The following is a 16,243-nucleotide window of genomic DNA, read 5'->3' as shown; positions in this document are numbered from 1 at the left end:
CTCCCCAGGACCTCTGGCACTTGCTTGGCCAAGTGTAGCCCTCACCTCCTGTCAGCCTGTCAGTCAGATGGGCACAGACTGGAGGCTCATCTAGGGGATGTTGAGCAGTATGGATAAAAAGTGCAAAGAAAGTGGAGAATTAGTCTCATTACCTTTCATTTCTCTCTCTGGTGCATTTTGGACAGGACTTAGAAACACCTGGGGCCTGATTCCCAAGGAAAAGACAAGCTCCAACCTCTGGAACTGGGCATCTGTGCAGGCAAATGTCACTGGCACCAAGAGATGTGCCCTGTTCTGCTCCTTGGGGCAATATTCATCTTCTTCCCTCCCCTCTCCATGGGGGATTTCCAAGCTGTTTGCACAGCAATATCCCATTCCTTGGGCATGTGGGTGGTGTGGAGCTGTGACAGCCCAGGGAAGGTCACTCAGGGATGGCAACCCAGGTGGGTCTGGCTCAGGTGGATGGTGCAGTGAGTCCCTCAGGCAAGTGGAGCTGGGATGGAAAATCTCCCCCAGCAGTGCTTGAGGCTTAGATCTGCCCAGCAGTGGATCAGGGACTGCAGCAGGATCATCCAGACCTATAAACTGGAGCTATGAGCACCAGCAGGATATTCTCAGGAGTGGAAGGTGTCTCAGAGGGGTTCACCCCAGCCAGGGTGGGGAGCTGGGAGGCTGAGGGCAGCCTAGCACAGACAAAGTGATGGAGCCCTCTGGTAGGAGGGATGGGAGATCTTCCCTGTCCTCTGCAGGAGGACTTCCAGGGGCCTGGCATAAGCCTTCCTTCTCCCCATGTCATGATGCCCACTCCCCTGAGACTGGTACCTGTGCTGCTGATGCCATCCACAGCTTCAGGACGTGGGCACCGCCTGTCCCCTGCTCTTGGCGCGGGCTCCGGACGCTGGATGGCACAGAAGGGATGTCTGGCTCAGTGCTGGGGCAGGAGGATGTGAGCTCATTAGCAGTTCTGTGTCCCTGTAAATCAGGAGCCCAGCAATGCTTCTCCTTGCTCTGGGAACAGGGTGAGTGGTGGAAGTGGCTGCAGGGACAAGCAGGGAGGGAGGATGGGCCTGGTGGTGTGTGGCAGGCACCCATGCCAGGTACCCATGCCAGGGAGCGGAAGGTGGTGCTCAGGGTGCCCTTGCAGGGGGTGAGATGTTGCAAAACAGACAAATGGAGAAGACACCTGGGGAGAGCCCCCTGGGGGGCAGCCCCCGAGCAGTGCCCAGCCTCAGTGCTGGCACAGCCTGGTGGCACAGCCCACCCCAGGAGCTGTGCCAGCTGCCCTGGGGAGGGAATGCCCTGATCTGCTCCTGCTCTGATTCTCAGATATTGCAATGTGAATTGCAGAGAAAAAAACCCACAAAACCAAAAAAACTACACTTCCCAGTTTCCCTTGCAGCCCAGGGGGATAAGCAATTGGCAGATTTAAATAGACCAGGCCAGGAGCAACCAACCTTTGGCACGATGCTTTTCCCTCCTCTCCTGCCAATCTATTGGCTGTTTAACCTTTTTCCCTGGCACTGGAGTGGCTGCCAAGCCTGGCATTAATTTTCCTCCCAAGCTTGCTAGGCCCATGAAGTAAACAGCCATGTGCATTCCTTACTCTATATTTAACAGCTGCAGGCTGTGCTGGGGGCAACTGCAAGAGAGGGGAACCCGAGGTGCTTCCCAAACCCACGGCTCCTGAGGGTGGGAGTTGGGGGAAGCTTCCTGCAGGGAGGAGAAGATTTCTCTCCTTGCCGGTGTTTGCAGAGCAGGTTGTGTTGGAGAGGCTGCAATGCCAGCATCCCAGGCACGCTCCAGGGCCAGGGACAGGAACAATGTCCTCAACAGGGCTGAGTTCCTCTCCCTGAACCAGCCCTTGAAGGGGAACCAGGAGGGCAGGAGTTCTGGCAGGAAGCAGAGTGGCCAGGCTGGGGCAGCCGCTGCCCAGAACGGCAATGCCAAGGAGAGGAGGCAGTCGCAGCAGCTGCCCGAGGAGGACTGCATGCAGCTCAACCCTTCCTTCAAGGGAATTGCCTTCAACTCCCTGCTGGCCATCGACATCTGCATGTCCAAGAGGCTGGGAGTGTGTGCCAACAGAGCCTCCTCCTGGGGTGGTGCCCGCTCCATGATCAGCCTGCTGGGGATAACGGGGCACGGGATCCCCTGGATTGCAGGCACCCTCATCTGCCTGGTGAAGAGCAGCACGCTGGCAGGCCAAGAGGTCCTCATGAACCTGCTGCTAGGTGAGTGGCAAAGCTCCCTCCTTCCCACCGGGAAAGCCCAGCCCTGGTCACAAGGGACAGCAGCCCTGGGACTCCTCCTCTGGCTGTTCCCAGCCACCGTTGTGGTCAGCAACAGGGAGTGACCTTTATGGTGAAGGCTCCACTCCCTGGGGCCTCTGGGTCCTGGGTTCCATGGGTGGTGGATGTAGCACAAAGCTGTCTCAGAGGAATGGAGTAATCCTGAAACCCACAGAGGAGTGGGGACAGGTCCTTGGCCTGTGTGGGGCAGGGTTGAGCATCCAAAGCAAGGAAGTGTGCAGGTGGATACCAGCGATGATGTCTTTTAGTTACTCTCAGGTGGTTTGATAGGTGAGGAAAATGTCAAGATTTTAATCCTTGATATCTGGATCAATTCCTGAGGATATTCTTGAGGAAAAAAACCCAAACATTTCCATCCCCTCACCACCTTCTTGAGCAGACCCTGGCTCCACGTCTCAGCTGCCGCGTGATGGAGTTCTACCTCCTTCCTTGCCGCGGTTTGATCTCACATCCTCCTTCCCACGAGGACCTGTCTTGCTGCTGTCCCCATTTCCATGAGTTAGTCTGACCCAGAGGCTGTGCAGACAGGCTGGGATCTTTCTGTCTCTCCTGCTAGTCCTTTCCTGTGCCGTGGTTGTTGTCCTTGTTCCTGGACTTGTTACAGGAGTTGCCTTCTCAGCTGAGCAGGGTCCACCCCACCCATGTGGACTGATGTCCCACCAGTGACCAAGCTGAGCTCTAGGTGTGACTTGCCTTAGATCCTGGGCCCAACCACCCTGGCCATGTCTACCTGAGGACCTTGCTCTTCTGCCTTTGGCATGGGGCCCAGTTGCTGTATTATGGCAAATTGCTTGTGGCCAGTTGCTGCCTCATCTGGCCGTGACACTTCATCTTCCCCCAAGCCCCAGCAATGGGAGCTTCTGCTTCTGGTTGGTGAGAGAAACTGAAAACATTTGATTTAGGTCTTTGCTTCTCAGGGAGCCTTTTGAGGGGTCAGAGGGATGTTTCATTCCAAAGGCTCCTCAGGAAAGGGGCATCCTGTCCACGGGGACCGACTGTGGCATGATACAGGCTCTACAAGGTGACCCCAGGTTCTTTTGCCTAAGTTCATCCTTTGGAGAGGGAGAAGGCTGTGCTGAACTGGCTTGAAAAGCACAGTGGTATCTGCCTTGTCTCCCCTCTGCCTTTGGGAGAGACTGTCCTGCTGCTGTGACATCTAACCAAGGGAGGCCATGGTGGGGAGGAAGCCAGAATAGCATCAGCGTGATGCAGAGCCTGCCAGCGTCAGCAGATCTTCCAGGGGCTCCTCCGTGTGCTGGGTCAACCTCTTGCTGAGAAGACAAGCCCCATTTGAAAGGGCACGAGGATGAAATAGGAGGTGACTAACAGCAGCCACATACCTCTTGACCCAGGAGTCTTTGATGGGTTTGGAGCCTGCAAACTGAGCTCTTTGACTCCAAAATGTTTGAGATCCCTATAAAGAACTGCTGCCACCTTTGGCTGAAAAACAAGAAAGGTTTTCTTGTCCTTCTGTTGCCATGTGAGGAGGCCAAATGAAAAGCCACCTCCAGGTGATGTTGAAACTCTTGAGCACCAGGTGGTCACTGGGAGAGCTTGGCCCTGCATCACCAGCTGCATCTCCAGGTCTTCTGAGCTCACATGTGGTGCCCATGGACATCTCAGGGCATTTCTGAAGCCTTGCTCCCTTGCCTAGACACATCAGCCCCATCCCTCTCCTCCACCTGCCAGGAAAGAAGATGGTTAAAGTGTGTGATGGACCAGTCCACAGCTTGACAGCCCATGGGTCTGGCAACCACTTTGCCCTCTGAGTAGTGCCACAAACTGGTGGGACTGACCAAGGTGCCCTGAGCTGCTCTTGTCAGAGGTTCCTCAGCAGGACTTGAGCAGATCCCTGCTGTGAGTGTGGCCTTGGATTGCTATTTAAGGTTGCAGTCAGGAGCTCCAAATATCTCAGTAGCTGTTGCTGTGGTACTTGCACTGCTGATGGAGGAAGGAGTTTGCCTGAGGACTGTAGGGCTGGTGGACCTCAAAAGACCCCATGGGATGAGGTCTCATCAGCAAATAGGAAGGGTATGGCAAGGCTCCTGCATCTGGTACCCTTGGTCCCTCTTGCTGCTGCTTATTTGTGGATCAAATCCATCAGGATTTGGTGTAAAGCCCCCCTGGGTAGGGAGAAGTTAAAGGGAAAGGAACCTCCTGGTGTTTCCCTGATCTCCTGGGAAGAGGGAAGCAGGGAAGTGGGAGTTGTCTATGGTACCCCTTCCCTCCCTTCCCCCTGCTGGCTCTGAGTTTGATCCATCAAGCAGAATTTCTGATGCAGTCTCTGGGCAGGGAGCCAGCCCATCAGAGAGCACTTGGGGAGGATTTGCAATCAGGCTTTCAAGATGAGGAGACGGGAGACTGCTGAGATGGGACTGGGAACCTGGCAGAAGCACCACTGCAGATGGAGGGGGGGCCCTTGTGCCTGAGGAGCTCTTGGCAGGAGCTTTGCCAACACAGGCAGGAGCATTTTGGGTGAGGGGTCTGCCCCTGGCGTGCTGCATCCGTCCCAGCTGCAGATGGTGATCAGCCACCCCCAAGCCATGTTCTCCCTCTGTTTGTCAGCTGTGATGGAATTTATTGATTCTCCTTCTCATCATGATCTTGCCTAGCAAAAGCCAACCAGCCAGGGAAGCTGCTCAGAGTCTGTTGCTGAAAGGAGGGAAGAGATCAGGCATCTGTGCCCACTGTCAGAGTCCCTCTGCCAGAACCTGCTTTCAGGAAGTCCATCCCAGCACTGCCAGCTCTGGCTGTTAAGAGTCAGGAGGGAAGTCTGCACCCCCTGGGCAACCTGAGAAGATCATACCTCAAGAAAACTCCCAGCTTTAGGGTTCTTTTTATTTCCCTGCCAGTGCTGGGACTTTTGGGGCTGTTGAAGCTTTCCCCTGCAGTCACAAGGATTTCACAGAAACTGAAATCCCTCAGCCCTTGCAACTGGGGGGGCAAACAGAGAGAAAACTGCCCCCAAGATTCCCAGCTCTGCTTCAGAACCAGACAGAAACCTCATTCAGCCTTGGGGAGGGGAGGTGAGGGGAGCAGTCCGTCGGTTCTGATCCATCTGGTGAGGATGTGGATCCAAATTTAGTGATCCATTGACTGCAAAGCCAGCAAAGAACATTTGGATCATTGATCTAACCCTGGGCAAAATGCAGGCTGTGGCACATCCCTTGATTTATTCCTGTTCAATGTGTTGAGGGTGGGGAAAAAAAAATGAACCCCCCAACACTCAATCTGATGGACAATTACCAGCGAGGGGGAGCTTGTCAGAACCATTTCTGTTTTGCTGCAGTGGTAGGGAAAGCTCACAGGGCTTTGCTCTCAGTTTGACTCTTCCCTTCACTGCAGCTGTTTCAGTGCCTTGTTTCCTCAGCTGAGGAGCTCTTGCAGCCAACATCTCCTCTGCCTTTCAGCATTTTGGATGGTGCTCAAGTCGTTTCTTCACCTCCTATTTATCAAGCTGAGCAGAATGAGCGCCTTAGCCTGGTCCAGGCACCTCCTTGCTGCGACAGGGATGGAATAAGGTCATCTACCCCAGGTGGCTGCTCTGCTGAACCTCACCTCTTGTGTTTGGAGCCAATTCTACCTCTGCCTCTGCTGTCAGAAGGTATCTGCTTGGTTTACCCTTGCACATAGAATACCCATTTGTGCTTGGTTTCAAGCACCAGCCAATGCAGAACCCCAGCTTCGGGGGGTTGGAAGGGACCTCTGGGGATCATCCAGTCCAACCCCCTGCTAAAGCAGGGCACCCACAGCAGCTTTCCCAGGAGCACAATGCCCAGCTCTCCAGAGGAGGAGACTCCACAACCTCTCTGGACAGCCTGCTCCAGGGCTCCAGCAGCCTCACACCGAAGAATTTCCTCCTCCTGTTCAGATGGAACCTCCTGGGTCCCAGTTTGTGCCCATTGCTCCTTGTCCCATCACTGGGCACCACCGATGAGTTCTGCTTTGGTCATGGCTCTGTGAAACAGCTGTTGAGGGTGGCAGAGGCAGCCCTGCTGGGCTCGGTGACACAGGTCCCACTCAGCCATCAGCAGCTCCCTTGCGGGATGGGGCGGGGGGGAGGTGCTGGCTCCCTGCTGCTGTCGCTGAGCATTTGTCACCGCCAAGCCCAGCGGTGCCGCGGGCGGAGGGCGCAGCGTAGGGAGCGGTGGGCAGGCGGAGCAAGGGTGGAGGAGGAAAGGAGGAGAGCCAGGGTGGCTTCTCTGCTCCTGAAGGTCGGCAAGGAGGCAGCTCTTGCTCTCTCCAGCCTTCTCCCTGAGCGCTGACCTAGCTTTAGTCTGATTGGGAACCAAGCCACGACATTGTGAGGCACAGTCCCCTGCAGAGCTGTGATTTATCTGAGTCATAGATATATTTATTTATTTTAAATAGCTATATTTATAAATGCACAGTATAGAGACAGATGTGGTGCTGAGGGACATGGTTTAGCTCCAGACTTGGTGGAGTTAGATAAGGCTTGGACTTGATGATCTTAAAGGTCTTTTCCAACCAAAATGATTTTGTGATTCTATGGCCAGGACCCTGCAGTCCCACCTGGCAGCTTCCAAGCAGGATCAGACTGGCAGGAAAGTGGTGGGTTAGGAAGGAAAGGGTGAGAAATGCCTTCACCACCCCCCTGAGCCCCTGCTGACCCCTCTCTGCCAGCACAGAGCTGCTTCAGGTATTGCCATGCTTGCCTTTGGAGTCCCTGTGGTGGAAATGCAGCTGGTGCAGCCTGCTGCTGGTAAAGGTCAGTGAGCAGATGAAGTGCCCAGGCAGTGGAGACAAGCTGGTCCTCTCCAGCCTCAGGGCTCAGCAGCTCAGACCCAGCAGAGAAGCTGAGGAGCTGCCTGGCTGATGGATCAGGCTGCAGGCAGCAGAGCTTGCTGAGCCAGGAGCCCCAGAGAAGCTTTGGGGGCCAGATGTGTCTATTTTTGCCCTTTCGTTTTCCCACTGTGAGGCTGGGGATGTTCTGAGCTGGACAGGGCAGTTGATGTTTCTGCAGGGAAGGGGAGAGAGCAGCTCGGGAGCTGGTGCTCTGCATGAACCATTCCCTCCTTGGAAAATCTGGTCCATGGAGAAGGTCCAGCCCCTGCCCTGCTCCCTTCCTGGCTCTGCCAGTGCCCATTGGGATCTCAGCAACTTTACCCAATGAGGTGGAAAGGTTTAGATGTCAAATAGCCCAACATGACTGACCCATGGGGGTGCTGGGCATAGCCAGCATCTAGACACAGGTCCAGCTTGGCATTAAATGCCCTCTCCATCACATCAAGCTGCTGCTCTGCCTCTTGGTGTCCTGCCCAGACACAGCAGTTGAAGTCCCTGGGCCTTTGGTGGGTGCTGTCCTCATTCTTCATCCCTTCATGGCTGATGAGCTCAGGCATCTGTGAGCAATGCCCAGCTCTGCCAGCTTCCCTGCCCCCTCCCCTTCCTCCTCTGCTTCCTCTCAGCGAGTGCAAACTGCTCACTGCAGGGCAGGCTGGTGAGACTGCAGTGTCCCTTGGTAAAGGACAGTCAGTGGCAGGCTGGCACCCATTTGGCTGTGGCTGGAGCAGGCTGGGGGGGAGTGCCAGGGACCTGCACAGGGGCTCTCTCATCAGCCCTTTGGTACTGGGCAGCACGGAGGAGTTCAGGTCCTGACTGGCTGCTGGGTGCTGAGGATGCTGCAACCATCAGTGTGCAGCCCCTGGGGAAGCTGCAGCAGAGCTGAAACCCAGCCCTCAGCAGGAGAAATGTTCCAGAGCCTGAGTGCAGAAGGAAAGAGGAAAGAAGTGCGAGGGTTGCTGAATGGGAAGAGGGGGAATAAAAGATGGGAAATGAGTCATCCTCCTGTCTCTCACGCCGGGAACAGCTTCCCCCTGCCCCTGCCTGCGGCTCGCAGGGGACAATGCCTATTTCCCTGGGGCAGAGCCAGCCCTGCCAGGGCAGCTGAGCCAGGCTGTGGCCCGAAGGGAGATGCCAGGAGGTGGGTGAGTGTGGCTGCTTCTAACGAGCCTTGACAGGAGCCGTGGTGGGGAAGAGGGAGGTGGAGAAGCGTCGGGCAGCGAGGGGAGGCACTGGGAGGAGCAGCAAGCGGGGATCCCACTCCGGCCAGGCTCGGTGGAGGATGGGAGAAGGGAATAATGTGAACTGTCTCTTTCCTCTGCCCCTGGAAGAGATCTCCACGTCTTCATGCAGCTCTGGTCTTGCTCTCTGTTTCTGTCTGTACAGGGATGCTGGGAGACCAGCCCCAGGTCTAAGACACCATGAGATGTGATGGTTGGAGGTCCTCTGAGCACCACAGAATCAACCCCAGTGGTTTTTTTGGCCTTACTGAAGGCAGCAGGGAGTAAGCATAAGCCCAAGAAGCAGTGAGTCCAAGCCAGGAGCCCAGCCTCTGTGGGCTGGGAGATGCTGTTGGCCACCAGCCCAAGGCACTTTTCTCCCTCCAGCTTACCCCAGGTGGTGCCATCCTGCTGGTGGTATTGCAGAGAGTGCTTTGGGGATGTGGTGATGGCACTTAAGCTGCTGCCAAGGTATACCCAAGGGCTTTGTGAGAGCCCTTCTGGGGGACAGCTGAGCCATCCTGGGGCAGTGCTGGGTTGACTTGGCTGTGACTGGGTCTGAAAAGTCTCTTCCAACCAAAACAATTGGATGACTCCATGGTTCTCAGCTCCTTGTGCCATCAGCATGAGCCATGCTCTCTGCCCTCACCCTCTCACCCACATCCCATCCCCAGGCTGTGCAGAGCCTGCTCAGTAATTGCTGCTGAGATGCAGACTGCCCAGCTCCCAGGGGTGGAGGAGGACTCCAGGCAGGCTGTGTTTGCACTCAGGGCTGTTTCTAATCAGCTAGGATATAGCAGCTCTATTTTTAGCCTTTTTCTTTCTTTCTTTCTTCCTTTTTTTTTTTTTAAATTAATTGCACAATGCTGTTTTCCACCATTTTTTCCCCACATCCCTGTGGCCACTTAGTCCACTCTGCTGCGTCTTCAGCCAAAAAATAATCTCCCCCCAAAGCTCCCCAGAGTCTGGTTCTGTGGTTCTTCACTGTGCTGTGCCATCTGTGCCTTTTGTCTGCCATTATTACCCAATAGTACCACCTCTGGGAAGGAAAAGGGAGGAGAAGAGTTCACTTCCAGAGGAGGGGACCTCTTCCAGCTGCCACCAACTTCACTGGAGTGAGGATGAAGATGCTTTTGAAAGCTGCATCTTTCATTAACATCAACTAGACAAGGCTGCAAAGGACTCATTTTCCAGGTCAGGGAGCCTGGTGCCTGCAGGAGGTTTGGGAAGTTCAGAAGCAGCAGGAGAGGGCATGCGAGGAAAATTTAAAAAAAAAAAAAAAAAAAGGTAGAAAAATAGGAATTGTAATTCTGGAGCAAAAGGGACTCTTTCCTGGGCATGGGGACATTTGTCCAGGGTTCACTCCTGAGGCAGGTTGGCTGACCTGGGAAATCCAGGACCCCCAAAGCCAGCCTTTCCCTACACCTGGCCTCAGCTGCCTGCCAGGAGCCTGCCACATCTCAGCAGGGCTGCTGCGGCCCCCAGCATGGTGGCACCAGGTCAGAACAGGCTGCAGGCTTGGAAGCCCAGAAGAAGACTTCTCACCAGCTTGGTTTTGCTTTAGCACGGGGCTGGGGCTGGGCAGAGAAGGTTGCCTGCTGCACATCTGCTCCCACCCTTGTGTGCCTCCTGGGCTGGGCTCTCTCTCCACACTTGGACTTGATCTTAGAGGGGTTTTCAGCCTTTATGATTCTCTGATTCTCTTCGTTCCTGGGCATTTACCTCCCCCTTTGCCTCTCCCCACGTGCTCAGCCACAGTTCTGGGAGGCTGAGCCCAGCCTGTGACTGGTTTTGATGCTGATCCCACAGCCTGGTTCTGGAGAGCAGCCTGGTCTCAGCCCAGCAGCCCCATCTGCATGAAGTCATGTGAGCCAGGGCTGCAGGAGCAGAGGAGGCCAAGGGCTTTTTTGGCTTTCTCCTCTTCTCCTCCCCCCTCCCTGTCCCCAGCTCTGCACCCAGGTTGGTTTTCAGCTGTGGTTTTGATAACTTGTTTATGTAAACATTTCAGCTGGAATCTGCCCCTGGCCCTGGAGATGCTGTCTGGCTCTAGCAATGCCCCCGAGGGTGCTCACTGCATCCACAGCTGCTTCCAGCCCCCCTCCAGAAGGGATGGCAGCAGAGATGGCACCTCAGGCACTGGGACAGGAAGGACCTTATGGTGACAGGAGACATCCAACTGTTTCAGCTTCTCTTAAATAAGAGCTTTGGGGTTTGGCTTGGCAGTGCTGTGACCATGCTTTGGGTTTGTCTTTGTGCCTGGCCAGCACAGGGCTCACCTCTCCTCTCTGCTCTTAGTGGGCTCCTGCTCTTGGGTGGTGGGAGCAGGGCAGAGAATTGTTGTCTTTTTCTGATAGAAAACCTCAGCCCAGGGGCTTCTCTTTCAGCTTAGCTCCTGTCTGATGCCAGATGTTGGCTGTTTACCACACCAAGGTAATCTCTGATGCTAAAACTGTGGCAGGCAGGTGAGACTTGCTCCTTGGCTTGTGCTCTCAGGAAGTTTTGGATATGAGTAGAGCTCTTTGTGATGAGTTTGCAGTGGAAATCTGAAGGATTATTTCCATTAACACCAGGTCAAAGGAGAGATTCTGTCTCTTTTTCAGAAGAAGGTGAAAGAAACAGCAGTGGGCAAGAGCTAATCCTTCCTTTGCTCCTTCACATCCAGCACTACCTGGATTCGACTTCCAGTGCTGCCTCTGTTTTAAATGCAATGCAATGGGGTCAGGGCACAATGAAAAAAATGCATCAGATGGCAATTTCCTTCTCCTCTCAGCTCACCCCTGGGTCAGGTGGCACTCTGCCATCTCTGCTATGCCTCTGACAGCTTTGTCTGTCTCCAGGGAGCTGTGCTGCACAAGTGCAGGCTGGGGAAACAGCTGCAGGCTCCCTCCTCTGCTCTCTCCTGGGGCCATATTTCATAGAGTCACGAACTGTGTGGGTTGGAAGAGACCTCCAAGATCATCCAGCCCAACCTTCAACCCAACACCACCATGGCCATTAAGCCATGTCCCAGAGTGCTATGCCTTTGGGCTGGCTCTGGATGTGTTGGGGAGGGCTGGCTCTGGATGTGTTGGGGAGGGCTGGCTCTGGATGTGTTGGGGAGGGCTGGCTCTGGATGTGTTGGGGAGGGCTGGGCTGTTGGCAGCAGAGCTGTGGTGCTGATTCACTCTGGCAGCGCCTGGCCCCCGGCAGCAGCAGCAGGAGGATAGGGCAGGGATGCAGGGAGGCTTCCGGGGCTTGGTGGGGGCACTGCTGGCACCCAGAATTGGACAAGAACAGTAGGGACCCCTCCTTGTGCTTCAGGAGCTGGGGCAGGGCAGGCTGCTGGGGCTGTTTCATCAGTGATTTGCTTCATGAAAGGAACAGAAAGTGCAGGGGGAGGTGACAGGAAAGCAGGCAGCTTGGGGTTTTTTTTTCTTCTTTTAAGGGCAAATTAACCCCCGGGTTCAGTGCTGTCCTTCAGACCCCGAGCTGTGTGCAGAGGAAGCTTTCTGTGCATCACTTGATGAAAATCAAACCTAGCAGTACTGAAAGCCCATTTTATTCATCTGCTGAATGAAAGGATTATTAAAACAGCTCTTTGGCTTCTTCTCCATGCCCTGAACACCTCCACGAGTTCCTGCCTGCAGCCCTCCAGCTGCCCTGGTGTCAACTTTGACCTTAAAAATAATCTTGTAAGTGCAAAATGCTGATGGGCCAGGGGGAGCACCACGAGACACCAGAGCACATGGGGTGTGTGCTGCTGGTCTTTGGGGGGGTGGGGGGGGGATGGTCGCTGGCAGGTTGTGTTGAGCACCATGCAGGAGACACTGTGTGTCTCTGGGGTTCTTTCAGGGTGCCCAGGCTGCTTGCTGAGTCCTGGCTGGGCTCCTCAGCAATGCAATAAGCTGCTGAGTTCAGCAGGAGCAGCTTGGGCCAGAGGCTTCTCTTGGCAGCAGTGGTGCTTCAGCTCTCTGAAGCAACTGGACCAGTTTGAGCTCCCAAGGTTGTGTCCCTTCAGCTCTCACCCAGCACTTGTCCAGGGTGAGATAGGACCCATGGGCAGCACAGCAGCTCCTGAGCTCTGAAATCAGCTCCTGGAGCACTTTGCTGAGTCGAGGCCATGCAGGGTCACCTTGGTGGGGTGAGGAGCTGGGCTGAGGGTGATTTAGGGAGCCCAGCATGAGCAGAGCTGGGTGGCTGCCCAGTCACAGGGAGCCAGCCCCAGCACCCCTTGGCCTCAGTGGCTGTGAGCTGAGCTGGTGACACTCACCCTGAACAGGACACCCTGGTGAGTGGCTGCTCCAGGGCTCTGCAGCCTTTGAAGTGCCTCCTTCCCAAAAATATCAGCAAATCCCAAAGTGCAGAGAAAGGCTCTGCTGAGTGCCAGGTCCCCACCATGGGCTGCAGACCTGCAGAGAGGCAGGAGTGGAGGACAGGAACAGACACAAGGGTGTCACAGGGCTGGAGGACGAGAACAGAGACACCCAGTCCAGTGGTCTGAGGGCCAAAAGGGTTTTAATTTTATCTTTGCCAGTTGCTTTCTTCCTCTCCAGGGGGGCTGCTTGCCTCTGCAGTTGAAGTTTCTCCTGTGTGATGATGATGTTTGCCTTCCCCATGGGTGAACTGGGAGGATTCATTAACATTTGGGTGGTGTTCTAAGGATGGAGGCTGCTGTGTGCAGCTGAACAGTGGAGAGCTGACTGGGACTGAACCCAAAGCTCTGTTTAAAGACAGTGACAATGCTTGGAAGTTCTGCCCTTGACTCTGCTTCTGTCTCTGACCTCTCCCTCCTCACCTCTCCCTCCTCACCTCTGGCTCTGACCTCTCCCTCCTCACCTCTGGCTCTGACCTCTCCCTCCTCACCTCTGGCTCTGACCTCTCCCTCCTCACCTCTGGCTCTGACCTCTCCCTCCTCGCTTCTGTCTCTGACCTCTCCCTCCTCACCTCTCCCTCCTCGCCTCTGGCTCTGACCTCTCCCTCCTCGCCTCTGGCTCTGACCTCTCCCTCCTCACCTCTCCCTCCTCACCTCTGGCTCTGACCTCTCCCTCCTCACCTCTCCCTCCTCACCTCTGGCTCTGACCTCTCCCTCCTCACCTCTCCCTCCTCACCTCTGGCTCTGACCTCTCCCTCCTCACCTCTGGCTCTGACCTCTCCCTCCTCACCTCTCCCTCCTCACCTCTGGCTCTGACCTCTCCCTCCTCACCTCTGGCTCTGACCTCTCCCTCCTCACCTCTGGCTCTGACCTCTCCCTCCTCACCTCTCCCTCCTCGCCTCTGGCTCTGACCTCTCCCTCCTCACCTCTCCCTCCTCGCCTCTGGCTCTGACCTCTCCCTCCTCACCTCTCCCTCCTCGCCTCTGGCTCTGACCTCTCCCTCCTCACCTCTCCCTCCTCACCTCTGGCTCTGACCTCTCCCTCCTCACCTCTCCCTCCTCGCCTCTGGCTCTGACCTCTCCCTCCTCACCTCTCCCTCCTCACCTCTGGCTCTGACCTCTCCCTCCTCACCTCTCCCTCCTCGCCTCTGGCTCTGACCTCTCCCTCCTCACCTCTCCCTCCTCACCTCTGGCTCTGACCTCTCCCTCCTCACCTCTCCCTCCTCGCCTCTGGCTCTGACCTCTCCCTCCTCGCCTCTGGCTCTGACCTCTCCCTCCTCACCTCTCCCTCCTCGCCTCTGGCTCTGACCTCTCCCTCCTCGCCTCTGGCTCTGACCTCTCCCTCCTCACCTCTCCCTCCTCACCTCTGGCTCTGACCTCTCCCTCCTCGCCTCTGGCTCTGACCTCTCCCTCCTCACCTCTGGCTCTGCTTCTGTCTCTGCCCTCTCCCTGCTGTGGTTCTGCAGCCCTGCTGCTGGACATCGTGGTGGTGGCTGGTCTGCAGAAGCTGGCCAAGCGGAAGGGTCCTTACGACGTCACCCCCGGCTTGTTGGACTACCTGACCATGGACACCTACGCCTTCCCGGCCGGGCACGCCAGCAGGGTGGCCATGCTCTCCAAGTTCTTCCTCAACCACCTGGTCCTGGCCATCCCCCTGCGGATCCTGCTGGTGCTGTGGGCGCTCTGTGTGGGCTTCTCGCGCGTCATGATCGGGAGGCACCACATCACCGACGTCCTCTCCGGCTTCGTCTTTGGCTACCTGCAGTTCAGGCTGGTGGAGCTGATATGGATGTCTTCCAACACCTGCCAGATGTTGATATCCATCTGGTGAGCACCAGAGACTCGCTGCTCTCCCGCTGGAGGCCAGCAGGGACTTGGAGAGTCTCCCTCCCCAGCTGTGGGCTGGAGGCAGGGGCACCCTCTGTCGCCTCTGGCCTTTTGTGGTGTTGCTTCCTCGCCTGACAAGAAGACAAAACCAAGATGTTCCTCAGGCTGGAGTGGGGTTTAGCAGCCAAGGGCCACACCTGTCCTATGGCCATATCCTCAAACTGTGTTTGGACAGCAACCTAACTAAGCTTGGTGGGTGAGAGAAATGAGCTCCCTGTCTGCCTGGTCTGGGTGGTCCACACTGGCCCCTCAGGATGGGCAGCAGCTGGGAGCTTCCTGAGAACATCAACGTTGGGCAACCTTTTTGAGGCCAAATGCTTTTGGTCACAGAGCTTTTGCTTTTTTTTTTTTTTTTTTTTTTTTTTTTGTAAGCCCAGCAGTTCTGTCTTGGCTCAGGACACCACTGGCACTCCAGAGGTAATAAATCATCATAAAAATCCTGCCTTGCTTGGTTCTTATCTCAGTGGTGCCCAGTGACAGGACAAGAGGTAGTGGGCACAAATTGGAATATCAGAAGTTCCATCTGAACATGAGGAGAATCTTCATGAATTTAAGGGTGAGGGAACCCTGGAAGAGGCTGCCCAGAGAGGCTAAGCCTCCTCTGGAGGATGTGTTCCTGTGTGACCTGCCCTGGGTGACCCTGCTCTGGCAGGGGAGGGTTGGACTTGGTCTCTAGAGGTCCCTTCCAACCCCTCCCATTCTATGGTTCTGGTTCTGGTTAGGGAAGAGACAAAACCACTTCAGCCTAGCCTTGAGATGCAGGCTCAGCTTCAAGCAGATCCTGCAGCCTTGCTGGCTGAGGGGATGCAATCCATGTCTTAAATGGTTTGTTTTGGCTGCAGTGAGCACAGGTAGGTGCTCAGGATGCTGGAGGTGACATGCTGAAGCCAACCTTTCATGCGCTGCTCAGAAATCTGCTCTGTGAGGGGTGTAATGGTGAGGATTTGGTCTGGTAAAGGACAACTGCAAGTTGTCAATTTCCACCCTAGCAGGGAGTAACTGAGTAGGTGGTGTGGTGGATCAAGGTTGGGTTTGCAAAGCAGGTCTAGAGACAGAGCAAAGAGCCTCTTTCTGCCTCTTCATGGCTGTGATTTTATTGTGCCAGGTGATGCTGTGGATGGGAGTTTCCCAGGTAAGTCTCTTACAGGATGAGCTGTTTTCCGATGGCCCCAGCATTGCTGGTGAGCTACAGGGCAGAGACCTTACCCCCAGCTCTGCTCACTTGGCTGGGACCTTGTCCCAGAGGGAACTCCTGTGGGAGGTGAGGGGAGCACCCCTGGCCTTCCTTCACTGTGAGGCTGAGCTCCTCGATAGCTGAGACCTGCTCTGAGATTACTGAATCCAGAATTTGGTGCTCAGGCTTGGTGCTGGTGCTTCCCCTTATGGACAAGCAGCCACCCTGAACCTCAGCTCCCTTCACCCAGGTGCTGGCCATGCTCAGTGTGGTGTCTCTGGAAGGGAGCATCCCTCCTGACTAAGAAATTCCCACATTTTACACTGGGCATTCCAGTTCCCTTTGGGTCCTCTGGCTTTAGAATTTGGTGTTTGGCAGATGATGGCCACTACCAGATTCCACATATTCCCTGGTTGGATGCATCCTGCAGGAGGAGGGGATCCCCTCACCCCTGGCCTCCTGTCCATCCCAAGAGAGCAAAATGCAGCTGGCTTGCAGGGCCA

At 55.6% G+C, this 16,243-nt stretch overlaps 1 protein-coding gene across 1 annotated transcript; it reads left to right on the top strand.

Moving 5' to 3' along the window:
• The first annotated feature begins 1,774 nt into the window (after positions 1-1,774).
• Positions 1,775-14,783, top strand: PLPP7 (phospholipid phosphatase 7 (inactive)). Its single transcript, XM_054393456.1, has 2 exons — positions 1,775-2,228; positions 14,146-14,783. Exons 1-2 carry the CDS (start codon positions 1,778-1,780, stop codon positions 14,508-14,510), a joined length of 816 nt encoding a protein of 271 aa, XP_054249431.1. The 5' UTR covers positions 1,775-1,777; the 3' UTR covers positions 14,511-14,783.
• Positions 14,784-16,243: the final 1,460 nt, after the last annotated feature.

The sequence above is a fragment of the Indicator indicator genome, chromosome 28, assembly GCF_027791375.1.
Source record: "Indicator indicator isolate 239-I01 chromosome 28, UM_Iind_1.1, whole genome shotgun sequence".
Classification (NCBI taxonomy): domain Eukaryota; kingdom Metazoa; phylum Chordata; class Aves; order Piciformes; family Indicatoridae; genus Indicator; species Indicator indicator.
This window is presented reverse-complemented; position numbering and strand designations above follow the sequence as displayed.

Excerpts from the sequence above, each read along its gene's own strand:
- PLPP7 (XM_054393456.1), top strand. The coding sequence starts at position 1,778 with ATGCCAGCATCCCAGGCACGCTCCAGGGCCAGGGACAGGAACAATGTC. Across the intron at positions 2,229-14,145 it reads CCTCATGAACCTGCTGCTAG|CCCTGCTGCTGGACATCGTG; the intron begins GTGAGTGGCAAA and ends GTGGTTCTGCAG.